The 15,124-nt window shown below is 41.0% G+C and overlaps 1 protein-coding gene across 1 annotated transcript in view; it reads left to right on the top strand.

Annotated features, from left to right (window-relative positions):
• The window catches only part of zfyve26 (zinc finger, FYVE domain containing 26), a 109,393-nt gene that overhangs the window by 67,900 nt on the left and 26,369 nt on the right, over positions 1-15,124 (top strand). Inside the window, 5 exon segments of the mRNA XM_069917086.1 lie at positions 71-193; positions 7,117-7,293; positions 10,910-11,159; positions 13,092-13,187; positions 14,030-14,196. Of these exon segments, the coding sequence (XP_069773187.1) occupies positions 71-193; positions 7,117-7,293; positions 10,910-11,159; positions 13,092-13,187; positions 14,030-14,196 (813 nt within the window).

The raw sequence follows: 15,124 nt of genomic DNA, 5'->3' as shown, positions 1-15,124 counted from the left end.
CTATCAAAACAAATGTTGTTGTTTTTACTGACTGCTATTTATTAAGAGATTGATAAATTGTTATTTGCAGGAGTTTGAGCTTTGTGAATCTTGGATTCAACTGCACCCTGTTCCAGTGCATTTCACAGTGAAGCTCATGCATCAATATATCCTTCACCTTCTTGAGCTTGGAGATGGCGAGAGAGCATTCCAGGCAAGTGGAACAATTTAAAAAAAATAACCTTGTACTGTTACATGAGTGATAATGCTGGATTTGCAATTGTGAGCTAACAATTTTAACATTTTTCTTGTAATTCATAGATGAAAATACTGAGTATATATTTAGCTTGTGCTATTCTGTTCACAAAGCAACATTTATTTATTTATACAGATATAACTCTTGTCCTGCATATGTATTATTTGTCCATATGTGTGGCATGCCTGGTTGTGTGTCTGCATGACTTTGTACTGAGGACTGGAGAACACTGTTTCGTCAGGTTGTACTTGTACAGTCAGATAAACTTGACTTTAACAACATGAAATGTTCTCAGGTGTATTTATTTCAATGCAAAGAATGTTGTCAGAAAGGCAACCAAATTTAGGGCGTGGATTGGCACGTGGGATTATTACTTTATTGATATTAGTTGCAGGAGGGGTAGGACTGGCAGCTCATTGTTCCAGGGTTCCGTTGTTTCAGATATGATGGGGTGGGTGGGAGAAAGTGAGTGAAAGGGGGAGGAGTAGTATTGCTGGTCAGGGAAAATATCACAGCTGTGCTTAGGACAGCCCAGAGGGCTTGTCGACAGACTCCATATGGGTGGAGCTGAGGAACTAGAAAGTGTGACCACACTGATGGGGTTTTATTATAGACCACCCAATAGAAAGAATTGGAGGAGCAAATGTGTAGAGAGATGGCGGACTGATGTAAGAAACAGAAAGTTGTGATAGTAGATTTAAACTTTCCACATATTGACTGTGTCTCCAATACTGTAAAAGGACTGGATGGCTTGGAGTTTGTCAGATGTGTTCAGGAAAGTTTTCTAAATCAATATATAGAAGTGGAACAAGAGAGAATGCAATTTTTGATCTTTTATTGAGGGAATCAGACAAGACAGGTGACAGAAATATGTGTTGGTGAACATTTTAGGTCCAGTGACCATAATGTCATTAGTTTCAAGTTAATTATGGAGAAGGATAGGTCTGGTTCTCAAGTTGGGATTTTTAAATTGGAGAAAGGCCAATTTTGTGGAAATGAGAAAGGATCTAGGAAGAGTGGATTAGGATGAGTTGTTTTCTGGCAAGGATGTGTTCAGTAAGTCAAAATTTTGAGAGTGCAGAGTTTGCATGTTCCTGTCAGGCATAGGGACCTTGGTATAGCAGGTTTAGGCAACAAGGAGCAAATGAGGTACTAGAAGAGTAGAGAAAATGTAAGAAAATACTTAAGAAGGAAATTAGGAAGGCAAAAAGAAGACATGAGGTTGCTTTGGCAGATAATGTGAAGGTAAACATAAAGGGTTTCGACAAGTATATTAAGAGTTAAAGGATAGTAAGGGACAAAATTGGTCCCCTAGAAGATCAGAGAGGTCATCTATGTGTGGATCCTCATGTAATGGGGGAGATCTTGACCATTTTTTTTTCCTCGCATCATTATCACTCAAGAATCTGGCATGGTGTACAAGGAAGGAAAGGAAACAAGCAGTAATGGCATGGAAAATATAGAGATTAAAGACAAAGAGGTGCTTGCTGCCTAACAGTGAATAAATGTAGATAAATCCCCCAGACCTGACATGATATTCTCTTGGACCTTGAGGGAGACTAGTATAGAAATTGCAAGTGCCCTGGCAGAAACATTTAAAATGTCCTTAACCATGAGTGAAGTGCCAGAGGATTGGAGGGTAGATCGTGTTGTTCCATTGTTTAGAAAGGCTCCAAGCGTAAACCAGGAAATTACAGGCTGGTGAGCCTGATGTCAGTAGTGGGTAAATTATTGGAGGGTGTTTTGAGAGATAGGATATACAAGTATTTGGACAGCCAAGGGCTGATAAGGATGGCCAACATGGCTTTGTGCATGGTAGATCATGTTTAACGAATCTTGTAAAGTTTTTTGAGGTTGCCAAGAAAGTAGATGAATGAAAGGCTGTGGATGTTGCTACATGGACTTTAGTAAGGTCTTTGACAAGGACTCAAATGGGAGGTTAGTTCAGAAGGTTCAGATACTAGGTATCCATGGAGAGGTTGTAAAATGAATTTGAAATTGGCTGAATGGGAGCAGACAGGATGGTAGTGGATGGTTGCTTCTCAGACTGGAGGCATGTGATTAATGGTGCGCATCAGGGATCAGTGCTGGGACCATTTGTTGTTTGTTGTCTATATCAGTGACCTGGATGATAATGTGGGAATTGTATCAGCAGGTTTGTTGATGACACTAAGATTGGAGAAAATGTAGACAGCAAGAAAGGCTTTCAGAGGGATCTGGACTAACTGGAAAAATGGGGCAGAAAATGGCAGATGGAATTTAATGCAGACATGTGTGAGGTATTGTATTTTGGAAGGACAAACCAAGGTAGGACATACCAAGTAAATGGTAGGGCACTGAGGAGTGCGGAGGAACAAAGGAATCTGGGAATACAGATACATAATTCCCTGAAAGTGATGTCACATGTAGATAGGGTTGTAAAGAAAGCTTTTGGCATCTTGGCCTTCATAAATCAAAGTATTGAGTACAGGAGTTGGGATGTTACACAGAGGTTATATAAGATATTGGTGAGGCCAAATTTGGAGTGTTGTGTGCAGGTCTGGATGACAAACTAAACAAAGGATATCTAAGATCGAAAGAGGGCAAAGAAGATTTACGAGGATGTTGCTGGGTCTTTAAGAGTTGAGTTACAGGGAAAGATTAAACTGGTTGGGACTTTAATCCTGAGAGTGAGAAGAATGAGGGGATATTTGATAGAGGTTTACAAAATTATGAGGGGAATAGGCTTTTTCCACTTACATTGGGAGAGATAGGGTGAAAGGTTTAGGGGGAGATTCTTCACTCAGAGAATGGTGTGAGTTTGGAATGAGCTCCCATCTGATGTGATAAATATGGGCTCACTGTTCAGTTTTAAGAATAAATTGAATAGGTAAATGGATGAGGGAGGTCTGGAGGATTATAGAATGGGTGCAGGTCAGTGTTACAAGAGGAATGATGTTTCAGCACAAACTAGAAGGGCCAAATGGCCTGTTTTTTTGTGGTGGTCTATGATGTTGCTTCTGCTCATTTTAGTGTGACTAAGATGGAAGAAGATGAGGATAAATCTGGCAATTACCTAGTGTTATAATTTAACATGAAGAATTACTTCTTTATTTGATTAATTCAAAGCATATATTCTAACCTTGTTAACCTTTATTGGCTCCTTAAAGATTGAACTATGTACAATATAATAAAATACATAAACAAAAGGACAGTTCATCATTCTTCCCAGAAAATGGTCAAATGGAAGGTAACTCTGAATCTGGCATTGGTCTAAAATGTAACAAATTGTAGAGTTTATTCAGACTATTTTCAAATCAAATCTATTTTCATTGAGAACATTTGCTTAAGATTTTAACTGTAATGGAGATGTTGCTGTGTGATATTATTTGTTCATTGACTTAGTTATAGTACACTAACCATGATTAGCTTTTAAATGAAATACCATATATTTTGGGGGATAAGGCGGGACCCCAATTTCAGCCTGAATTTCATGGTTTTAGCTCATATTGGTTTTATAAGACGACATGCCAATTTTCTGTTCAACGCCTCAGAGTGGCTGCAAGGAAAATGCCGGAGACTGGCGTTCGGGCATCCCAGCAACAACCCAAACTTTGTTACAACACCCCAAATGCCAAATAACAAATCTGTAAATTAAGCAAGCATGTGATTACAATAACATTAAAGAAAAATCCCCAAAATATTTGCTTCTGGCCAGAAAGATGCCAAATGGAGCTGGGTCCAAGTCTTCAGCATCAACATTGGGTGCAGGGAACTCGGGCTCCTGGGCAGGAGTGGGGACCTCAGGCTCTACAATTCTTATAATTTACAGTTGCAAAATGTCTGGGTGAGTTATGGTTGGGTGGTGGTTGGGGCTGGCAGTGGTGAGGGGAGGGGGGGGGGGGAGATGGTCGGGGCTGACAGTGGGGAAGTATCAGGGACCATTGGTGGTGGCAGTGGGGAGATGGTTGGAACTGGTCCGCTTTTCTGGCCAGAATTTTATGCTCACCTGTTTTTGTATGTGTCCTATAAGATAGCCCCTTTTTTTTGGGTGCTTCAAGGGTCGTCTTACCTGCCAAAATATACCGTGTTTGTCATTTTTCATTAACAATATATTGTCATAGTTGAATTTACTATTCTGATATTGGCCTCTATTTTAAAACTTTGCAAAACATGCAAACACAACCATACATATTACACATTTTTTCTTTGGCTTGGCTTCGCGGACGAAGATTAATGGAGGGGTAATGTCCACGTCAGCTGCAGGCTCGTTTGTGGCTGACAAGTCCGATGCGGGACAGGCACACAGCGGTTGCAACGGAAAATTGGTGGGTTGGGTGTTGGGTTTTTCCTCCTTTGTCTTTTGTCAGTGAGGTGGGCTCTGCGGTCTTCTTCAAAGGAGGTTGTTGCCCGCCGAACTGTGAGGCACCAAGATGCACGGTTTGAGGCAATCAGCCCACTGGTGGTGGTCAATGTGGCAGGCACCAAGAGCTTTCTTTAGGCAGTCCTTGTACCTTTTCTTTGGTGCACCTCTGTCACGGTGGCCAGTGGAGAGCTCGCCATATAACACGATCTTGGGAAGGCGATGGTCCTCCATTCTAGAGACGTGACCCACCCAGCGCAGCTGGATCTTCAGCAGCGTGGATTTGATGCTGTCGGCCTCTGCCATCTCGAGTACTTCGATGTTGGTGATGAAGTTGCTCCAATGAATGTTGAGGATGGAGCGGAGACAACGCTGGTGGAAGCGTTCTAGGAGCCGTAGGTGATGCCGGTAGAGGACCCATGATTCAGAGCCGAACAGGAGTGTGGGTATGACAACGGCTCTGTATACGCTAATCTTTGTGAGGTTTTTCAGTTGGTTGTTTTTCCAGACTCTTTTGTGTAGTCTTCCAAAGGCGCTATTTGGCTTGGCGAATCTGTTGTCTATCTCGTTGTCGATCCTTGCATCCAATGAAATGGATGCCGAGATAGGTAAACTGGTTGACCGTTTTGAGTTTTGTGTGCCCGATGGAGATGTGGGGGGGCTGGTAGTCATGGTGGGGAGCTGGCTGATGGAGGACTTCAGTTTTCTTCAGGCTGACTTCCAGGCCAAACATTTTGGCAGTTTCCGCAAATCAGGACGTCAAGCGCTGAAGAGCTGGCTCTGAATGGCATTAAAAAATCCAAATAAATAAATTTTGTTTAATAAATGGTAGAGTTTCGGATATGAGCAGTTCATTTAGTCATTCAGTATTCTCACTACCTGTGGAAAGAATCTGTTTCTCAACCGAGAGGTGCTGTCTCTGGTACTCCTTTATCTCTTTCCCGACTTGAGTAGCTAAATGATGCTGTGCGTGAGGTAGTTGGGGTCTTCAAAGAATTTGCGCTGACTCTACCGCACTGTGATGTAGCCGGCCAGGACACTTTTGATAGATCTCCTGAAGAAGGTTGAAGGTGATGGACGGTAGCCTTGCCTGCTTTTCTCTTCTCAGGAAGTGTGATTGCTGTTATGCCTTCCTGACAAGTGAGGAGATGTGTTATCAGGATAGATCACTTATTAAGTGGACTCCAAGGAATTTGGTGCTCTACTCTGAAGAAGGGTTGTAGTGAAAGGGAACTGTTTGGGTCTACTCTCTCCTGTACCAAGTTATTAATGTGTAGAGTAGTCGTTCCTGGTCCTCCCAAAGTCTACAATCATCTCCTTTGTCTTGATCATGTTTAGACTCAGGTTGTTATTCTCACGCCACATCACGAGATTTTCCACACTTCTCTGTAGTATAGTTCATTGTTGTTGCTGATGAGGCTACCTACTGTTGTGTCATCTGCAAACCTGATGACTATATTAGAGCTGGATCTGGCTTTGCATTTGTGGGTTCATTAACATGAACCATTGTGTGCTGAGCACGTAGCAGTGAGGTGTGCCAATGCTTTACATGCTGGTCCTCTATGTTCTCTGATCAACCCACACAGACTCACTTTTCCATTAGGAAGTCCAGAATCCAGTTACAGAGAGCGGTGCTGAGTCCCAGTGAAGACAGCTTTTCCACCAGCCTCTGGGGAAATTATAGTATTAAATGCCAAGCTGAAGTCGATGAACAGCAGCCTGGCGTATGAGACTTCATTCTCCAGGTGGTTCAGGCCAGAGTGGAAGGCAATGCTATAGCATCATTAGTGGAACAGTTTCTTCTACAGGCAACTGAAATGGGTCCAGTGACTCTGCGAGGTGTGATCTGATACATTCCATCACCAGATGCTCAAAGCGTTTCATAACGGTGGAGATCAATGCCAGAGGGCAGTAGTCATTGATACCTGTCAATAAAGATAGGTTTGGGTGTGGCCATAATAAAAAAGAGAAAATGTAGCAAATATTCAACAGTTCAGGTAACATCCATGCAAAGAGAAACCAAGCTGATGTTTCTGATCACTGGACAGCACAGTAGCATAACAAATAGAGTTGTTGTTTCACAGCACCATTGACCTGTATTCCATCTTTGTATTCTCCACAGACTGCATGTTTTCTCTAATTTGTGTCTCCTGTATGGCAATTATGCGGGAGTTTGGTAAGGCCATCGTAATTTGACCCATGTATGTTGATGAATAGTGATTTCGTAGGGGTGGAGGGTTGGAGGGATTTGATGGGTTATGGGGAGAATAAAATAGGATTTGCATAGGATTAGTGCAAATGGTTACAATGGTCAGCACTGACCTGGTGGCCCAAAGGGTCTTTTTTCCATGAAAATGCTATTGGTGGCTGTTATTACATTTAGAAGATAATGAAATGCATTACAGTACTCTTAAATTTTATAAGATAAATGTATTGAATTCCAAAATTGATAATTTTATTACTGAGGCCTTGTACATATTTTGTATTTTTTTTAAAAAATATATAGAGTATATCAGCTTATTTCATTCTCTACCTTCAGCTTCTTCAGGGAATCTGTGAGCCTGAAATATGCCAAGTTATATGTGAACAAGCTTTGGATCAGCATCCAGACCTTGCTGCTTGCCACTTTCTCTCCAATTATCTTACCACTCATTTTCAGAAGAATCTCTCAGCTGCACGACGCCATGAAATTCAAGCAATGCGTATTGGGTCAAAGGTAAGAATCAGTTAGCACGTCCACTGCTGCTCAAATTTATCAGAAAATGGCTTATATTTTCCTTTATAAAGCATCAAAGGGTTTTCTTGATCAATATTAGAATTTATAGTTCTGATTAAATGAATTCTTTAATCCTCCATAAAAAAGCACAAAGTCATTCGATGAAAATGGAAAGATCCTTCAAGTTTAGCCATGGATCTATATGGAGAAATCATCACCTTGATAGAAAAACTATTTTATTTCTATTTTCAAATAACTCTGGTAGTTCCATAGAAAGCAAATTCTAACAGTTGAAATATTTGAAAAATTTGCATTTTTTAAATGTGTTACATCAGTGCTGCTATTAATGATGCAAGTATATTAGAATCAGAATTTGTCGTCATGAACAAGTCATGAGATTGGGTGTTGTGTGGCAGCGTCATAGTGTAGACATACATATAACCATCTTACCATATTACTGTAAAAAATACAATAATACAGCACGAAAAGTAAGGCATTCTCTTTGGTTCATTGATTATTAGGAATCTGATGGGAGCAGGGAAGAAGCTTGTGCTGTTGAGTGCTTGTCTTTAGGCTCTACCTTTTTCTCCCAATGGTAGTAGAGTGAAGAGGGCATGGCCTGGATGGTGGGGGTCTTTGAGGATGGAGGCTGCTTTTTTAAGACACTGCCTCACATAGATGTTCTCGGTGGAGTGAAGTCTGGTGCCCATGATGTCGCAGGCCAAGTTAACAACCCTCTGGAATTTATTCTTCTCCTGAGACTTGGCACCTCCATACCAGACAGTGATGCAACCAGCAAGAATCTATCCCCTCCATGGTACACCTATAGAAGTTTATGAAAGTCTTCGGTGACACCGAACCTCCTCAGATACCTCACAAAGAATAGCCACTGGTGAGCCTTCTTTGTGACTGCATCAAAGATTTATTATGATAGCCTTAGCTGTAGCAAAAAAATGTATTATGTCAACCTGGAAATCAGAAGATAGCCTGAGGATACAGCAATGGTACATAGAAATGAATAAATGTATTCCATTGGAAAAAATAACATCTTCTTTGGCTTGGCTTCGCGGACGAAGATTTATGGAGGGGGTAAATGTCCACGTCAGCTGCAAAAAAAACCATACAATTTAAGAAATAACATCACAGTATTCGAACAAATTTAGGAACCGTATGTGGAACACAACAGAGAAGTCCTACCGCAGACCCCCACCACCTAAAATGACAGAATGAGAAGACGACGAAATGAACTGACCCAGTGTGTAAAAGTAGATGGCACAATTTTCTTGTTTATTTTCATTGTGTGATGGCATTGTTTAATGGGTTTAATGTATCAAATATGTTGAATGTTGAGTGAGTGGGATGTGGGGGGGTGAAGGAGGAAGGCAAGGGAGGGGGGAAAAGGGGAGAAAATGACACTGTATATTCAAGAGGGAAATGTTTATGTGCATTTTGGTCAGTATGGTTCATAGAGTGAAAAATAATTTTTTTTTAAAAAACGTGGAGGCTCCAGGACAAATCCTCGGAGATTCAGGAATTTGAAGTTCTTGACACTCTCCACTACTGAGCCGTCGATGAGGATTGGGTCGTTTTCCCTGGACTTCCTCCTGAAATTCACAATCATTTCCTTGGTTTTGCTATCGTTGATTGCAAGGTCATTGTTGTAACACCATTCAACGAGCTGATCTCTCTCCCTCTTGTATGTTTCCTCATTGCCGTTTGTGATTCTGCCGATCACTGTGATGTCATTGGCAAACTTATAAATGGTATTGGAATTGTACCTGACAATCATGGGTGTATAACAGGTAGAGCAGTGGGCTTAGCACGCATCCTTGGGGTGGGCCTGTGTGATGATCAGTGAGGAGGAGATTAGTTTCCATTTATACTGATTATGGCCTTCCGATGAGAAAGTCAAGGATCCAGTTGCAGAGTGGGGTACAGAGGCTTAGAGTTTGTAACTTCTTGACCAACACTGAGGGAATAATGGTATTGAAGGCTGAGCTGTAGACGATAAAGAGCAGCTGTATGTATGAATTGCTGTTTTTGAGGTGATCCAGAGCAGAGTGGAGAGCCAGGGATATTTCATCTGCTGTGGAGTGATCGTGACAATAGGCGAATTGCAGTGGGTCCAGATTGTTACTTGGGTACATGTTGATTCTGGCCATGACCAGCCTCTCAAAGCATTTCATCACAGTAGAAGTTAGTGCTACTGGGTGGAAGTAATTGAGGTAGCCCACACTACTCTTCTTGGGTACCGGGATGATTGATGCCCTTTTGAAGCTGGTAGGAACCTCTGACTGCCACAATGAGTGGTTGAAAATGTCCATGAACACTCCCAATAGTTAATTGACACAGATCTTCAGTACCCTGCCAGAGCCTGATGCCTTGCAAGAGTTCACTTTCTTGAATGAAGTTCTGACGTCACCCTCTGAGACAGATATCACAGGGACCTCAGCCTTTTTAGGGATTCTTGTAGGCACTGTTTGGTTCTACTTCTCAAAGAGTGCATAGAAGGTTGGGTAGTTCATTGGGTAGTGAAGCATTCCAGCCATCTATGGTGCTCGCCTTCGCTTTGTGCGCTGTAATGGCCTCCACCCCCTGCCATATTAACTTTTAAGTTCCTATCATAACAATTTTTTCCCTTACAGTATTGTGCATTCCAAAGTTATGATTAATGCTTGGATGTATTGCACTTGTTGTTGCCTTGCTTTGAATTAAGATAATTATTTAGATTTTAAAATTATTCAGATTAGATACTATTTATTATCATGTAATAAAACAGAAATGTAATATTACATGAAATTGCCCTGAATCTGCCAAAAGGGAGACAAAAGTTTCACCATTAGTCTTCCGTGATGCCCCTTACAGTCAGAGAAAGTGAAGTAAAAGTGAGTGAGTGTCCATTGATTCACCTCCAGAACTCGATTCAAACCATCAGCAACCGGAGCCCAGATCCAAACCTTTGATGTGATCAGGAAGCCTTCAAGGCCCCATGCCCTTCAGGAGACCTTTTTGTCTTTCACACTCTCTCGAATCCCCATTCCAATACACGGTTTTCATAATCTCCCGCAGCCTGGTGTGTATCCTTTGACATCAAGTCTCCAGACATCCGCAGCCTGTGTGGGTTCCTCACCCACAAGTTGCAAAAAGTTTGCTGCCTGTGTTCCTTTTGCTGGTCCATCACTGTCCTTTGTCATCTCCTCTGGTGTTTCTTTTCAATGGTGGGGGTGGGGGGGGGGGGGGTGGGTGGGCGACGGGGATGTTCTCCTTGTTACTTGTGTCCTGCACCAGCCTGCTGCACCCTTGGAGTTTGCAACCTCTCATGGCTACTGCCGTACACATGCGCCGCCATCTTGGGTCCAGATCCTTCAGTTAGAGGATTTTAAATCTTACACTGTCTGCTTCTTTAACAGACCATTGAAAGACCTTACAGAGCCGTCAGCAGTAGGTTTGGGCGGTAGGATGATTTGGGGGACTCCACTCCCAGGTCTGCATCACCAGCAGTGTCACCATTTTATTACTTTTATTTTTTTGTGGAATTATTCTGTTGAGCTCCTCGGTTTTCCGGCCTAGTGACCCATTGAGATTTGTATTTAGTTGTGCATTTTCCTTTTTGCAGCTTTTACTAACGTTACCAGAGTCTGCATATGATGCCTATTCCCATCTGTCCTCCAACCCGTTGTTGATGCTGGAGCAACTACTCATGAATATGAAAGTTGATTGGGCTTCAGTGGCTGTCCAGACACTTCATCAGCTACTTATGGGGCAAGAAGCTGGTTTTGCCATTGAAGACATTGATTGCCTTCTCTCCAAATATGCAAGCAAAGCTCTTGAAGTTCCATACGCAGTGCGAGAGAAAACACGATCAGGTAATAACTGCTTTTATTTCATGGTAAAGCAGAAATTATTCTTTAAAATAAAAAAAAAACGTTTATAACAATGTGACAATGTCCTATCACTTTTAAATTTGGCTGATCACAGAAGAATTACATTTGCCAGATTTTATTGTGAGACTGATTAGAAAGATTGTCAAAACCTCTTGCTATGTTACAGGAGCTATTTTTTTCATAATTTCCTTTCCAAGTCTCATTACATTTTCACAGTACGTTCAATCATGGGATTGAAAAATACAACCAGCTAATTTCTGGAGCAAGATGCTTTAAATATATATATCAGCATTTTCCAAAACTACATGTTTTAATATTTTCTTCTGTGGCATTTCCTGTGTGGTTTAGTTCATGGGCCACTGATGAGGTATTTATGTCTTCATCTGTGTTACATTCATTTACAAGGATTTTCCTATATTTTGCATTTTTATTTTAATTTTGAAAACTTAACTTTTGTATTTGCACTATTTTACAGATATAGTTGGATTCTTTATAAATAAGCTCACAGGAAGTAGAATTAATGAAAGTTTCATCATAGTTTAAATTATGTGTATGTTCTGCTACATTTATATTATAGAATATCACAATGTACTCTTCTGTTTAACTCTATAGCATAAAGGTCTGGTGGTTTTGACAGACATTTGGAACATCTACTGTGCAAGTTACTTTAGCATTTTTTATGGAGTGGCTCAATAAGGGGAAAAAAAATGTGGACTTGCCTTTTTTGGAGAAGGCCTACAAGGCTGATCCAATATTGTTTTTATGGAGAGCGCCGTCGGGAGCTGACCTCTGGAGCTGAGAGAGGCGGGTCGAGTGGTGCAGTAGTGTTGCCCATCGCCGAGAGGTTAAACGCGTGCCGAGCAATGGCCATCTTCGTTACCCATAATCATACGTGCAGCTGGAACTTCTCTGGGAAATGCAGAGCGGTTCCAGCTGCATGAGGGATTATGGGTAACAAAAACGGTCATTGATCCTGCATTAAAACAAAAAGAGGCTCTAGTTATAAAACCTGAGCCTCCTTCTTCCAGCTCCAGCACACTGAGGCCGGCTCTTCATTTCTCTCTTTCATCCACCGGACTCCCTGGTTCTGCTTCTCCATGTCCACTCCTCAGAATCTCTCCTCCTTCCTCCCGAGCCATGGAGCTCAGCACCTGGGTCCCTTCACCCGGTGGCTCAGTGGGCTCTGATTCTCCTTGCCCCTGTTGGGCAAGACGCCCTCCACTCCCCCTCACCTTGCATGTCCATTCCTGCTCTCTCCGGCTTCTTGCTGCCCTCTGGCTCCTCAGTCTTGGTGGCCTTGTTGAAGGAGCAAGGAGCGGAGGGAGAGCAGGGAAGAGGAGATTTCTAGGTGGCAGGAGGGAGCCCTAACCCCAGCACCAATCACCGTGGGAGCCCTGGTGGTGGCTCCTGGGTCACTGGCTGGTGACATCATCAGCCGCCCTCAAAGCATTCAGCGGCATTCCCTTTATGGAACAAGGTTGAGTGACTCACTCCACCTCTGGGATTATCCCCCAAGACGAATTGGAGTCCAAATCCAGAATCTGCCTTTTTATAAAGGTAGGTGAATCGATGTAAAGGCGGAGAATATCCACTATAAAAAGGCCTTTTGCTCTGCCTGACACCATGCAAGTGAGTTTGAGTTATCTGAAGTTCTTTTCTTGCCTTTTCTACCAATTGTCAGGGGTCAGATGAAAAGTAGTTAGATTTGTTTGTCACTGTCCTTCTCTTGACATAGCCTACTTGTATTAAAGGGTAAATCAGTATTCCTGGACTAACGATGCATTTTCATTCAGTTGGCCCATGAAAGCGAAATGGACACTTTCTATATTAATAAATTATGTAAGTCTGAGGTTGTGAAGTTTGGACTTGACACATGACTTTAATCTAGTATGATGCTTTGTTTATTTTGTCTAGATTCTGTAATTAGTCTTCAGGATTTGCTCACTCAGAGTGCAGGACCAGAGATCATCGCCATATTGCTAAATACTGAGCAAACCAGCTTGGCTTCTGGTGAGGAAAATGCCATAAAATCATAAATTTTGCAGCATAGCATGAAATTATTTGGCCCATGATGACATCTGTTGAACTCTTCAGCAATTCAAAATTCATCTAATAATACTGCTGTATTCCCTAACCCCAAATCTTTATGGAGTTTTTAACAACAAAATTGAATATTCTTAGTTCCCATTTTTTTTTTAGGAAAGCATTCTGTGACTATTCTGTTGAATGGTCTTCCCTTCCATTGAAGAAATAACCTCAGTGTGCCTGTTGTGTTCCTGCATGTCTGTGTGTTTGCATGATTGCTTGTAGTTTCAGTCTTTTTATTTTTGATTTTAAATATTTTTGGCCACTATTAATTTTAAAAGGTATAATTTTTTTGACTTTGCAACTTGTAATTAACAATTTCTCCTAATTCCCATAAAGAAAAACCCCCACTCTATTATGAAAATTGGTTAGATTGGATAACCAAGGTGGCTAATGGTTATGTTAATTTATAATAACTTTGAAAGAACTAAAATTACAAGAATGTAGATATTCCTGTTATGGCTTTAGGCTGTAGAGTGCTTTATTTATGACATTCCAGAACACCACAGCGTTAGAGATCAAGAAGGTGAATTATTTTCTCAGCGAGTTTTGAAACCAATGTTATGGATGAAATAATAATTATCTAATGTTCTGCATTTTCACTTTGCTTCATTGTTCGGTTTTACTGGCACTTACAGACTCAGAATTTTTTTTATGTTAGTTAACAGGCTGTTTTACAAAGATTCTAATTTTAAACGATGCCCAATGATTGGATATTTAATTATCTTAATTTTCTATTTAGCTCTAAATCTTATTTCATGTTGCAGTTGATCCCCCTCTTCACACATCATCGACCCCTGAAGAAGAATCTATTCGGAGGTCTGAGCCAATTAGCGAATTTGTTCCTCCAGAAAACCCACCTGCTAGGAAAGATTGGGTCCCTGACAGCAAGGCAATGTTTTGCATGGTGTGTTACAAGGAAAGGTTTACCATGGTAAGGAGAGATGGGTAAAATTAGATTTTATTTTTTGCAATGCTGGTTCCCAGTAGCTTTGCATAATGACTTATCAAGCAAAAAAAAATGCTTTTCTATTTAAAAAAAAATTGTCTTCATGTAATTTAGTCCGGATGTTGATCATTTCTAATTGAAGTGCTTTATGCTTCTTGTGGGCCTTCAGCCAAAGGCTGTTGAATAATAGCTCCACAGAAACTGATTAGCTAAATTTCATTCATTTCATTCTTCATCAAGGGTTGTAATCAAGCTTTATCATGGTTTCCATCATTGCTCAGTGATTCCATTGTGTGGGAGGCTTTGTTTTCTAATAATCTATTTTTTTTTCTTTTTAACTGGGCAGTCTGGGTCCAGCACCAATGTCAATAAATGAAATACCAGAGCTACCAGAATTATATTTCCAGTGGCAACTAAGGATCCAAAAGGAAAAAATGAATTGCTCAGACCAATTATTTGAAATGTGCTTCCTTACACATCCACATTTTTTTGGCTTACGCGTGACTTTTCACAGAGCGATCCTGTTTCAAGAGACTTTTCCACTGAGACTAATTAAGCCACATTTTTTTGAAACCAGCTCAAGAATATTCTAAAAATTATAGCAGATAGCCCTAACTAACTTGAGTTGGAGGAATTGTGAAATTTAAGAGCATCAGAGGAAACTTCACACAAAATCTTTAGAAACCTATTCCTTGAAGCTTGTGAATTGACATTATTGATTAATGTTTTTGTACATTGAGCTGACAGCTGGTTTTTTTGTCTATTCTTTTCACTGAAAGTTCAGGCAGAAATGTGTATAAACCTTTCAAAGGTTGGATTCAGTTGAAAGAGAGGGAAAGGAAAAATCTTCAGAGCGCAAGTTTTTAACAAGTTTCATCATAATGAAGATGGACCTCAGTACCTTTTATTTTCA

Source organism: Narcine bancroftii, chromosome 2 (assembly GCF_036971445.1).
Source record: "Narcine bancroftii isolate sNarBan1 chromosome 2, sNarBan1.hap1, whole genome shotgun sequence".
In the NCBI taxonomy this organism is placed as follows: domain Eukaryota; kingdom Metazoa; phylum Chordata; class Chondrichthyes; order Torpediniformes; family Narcinidae; genus Narcine; species Narcine bancroftii.
Note: the sequence above shows the minus strand (reverse complement) of the source record. Positions and strands in the feature narration are given on the sequence as shown.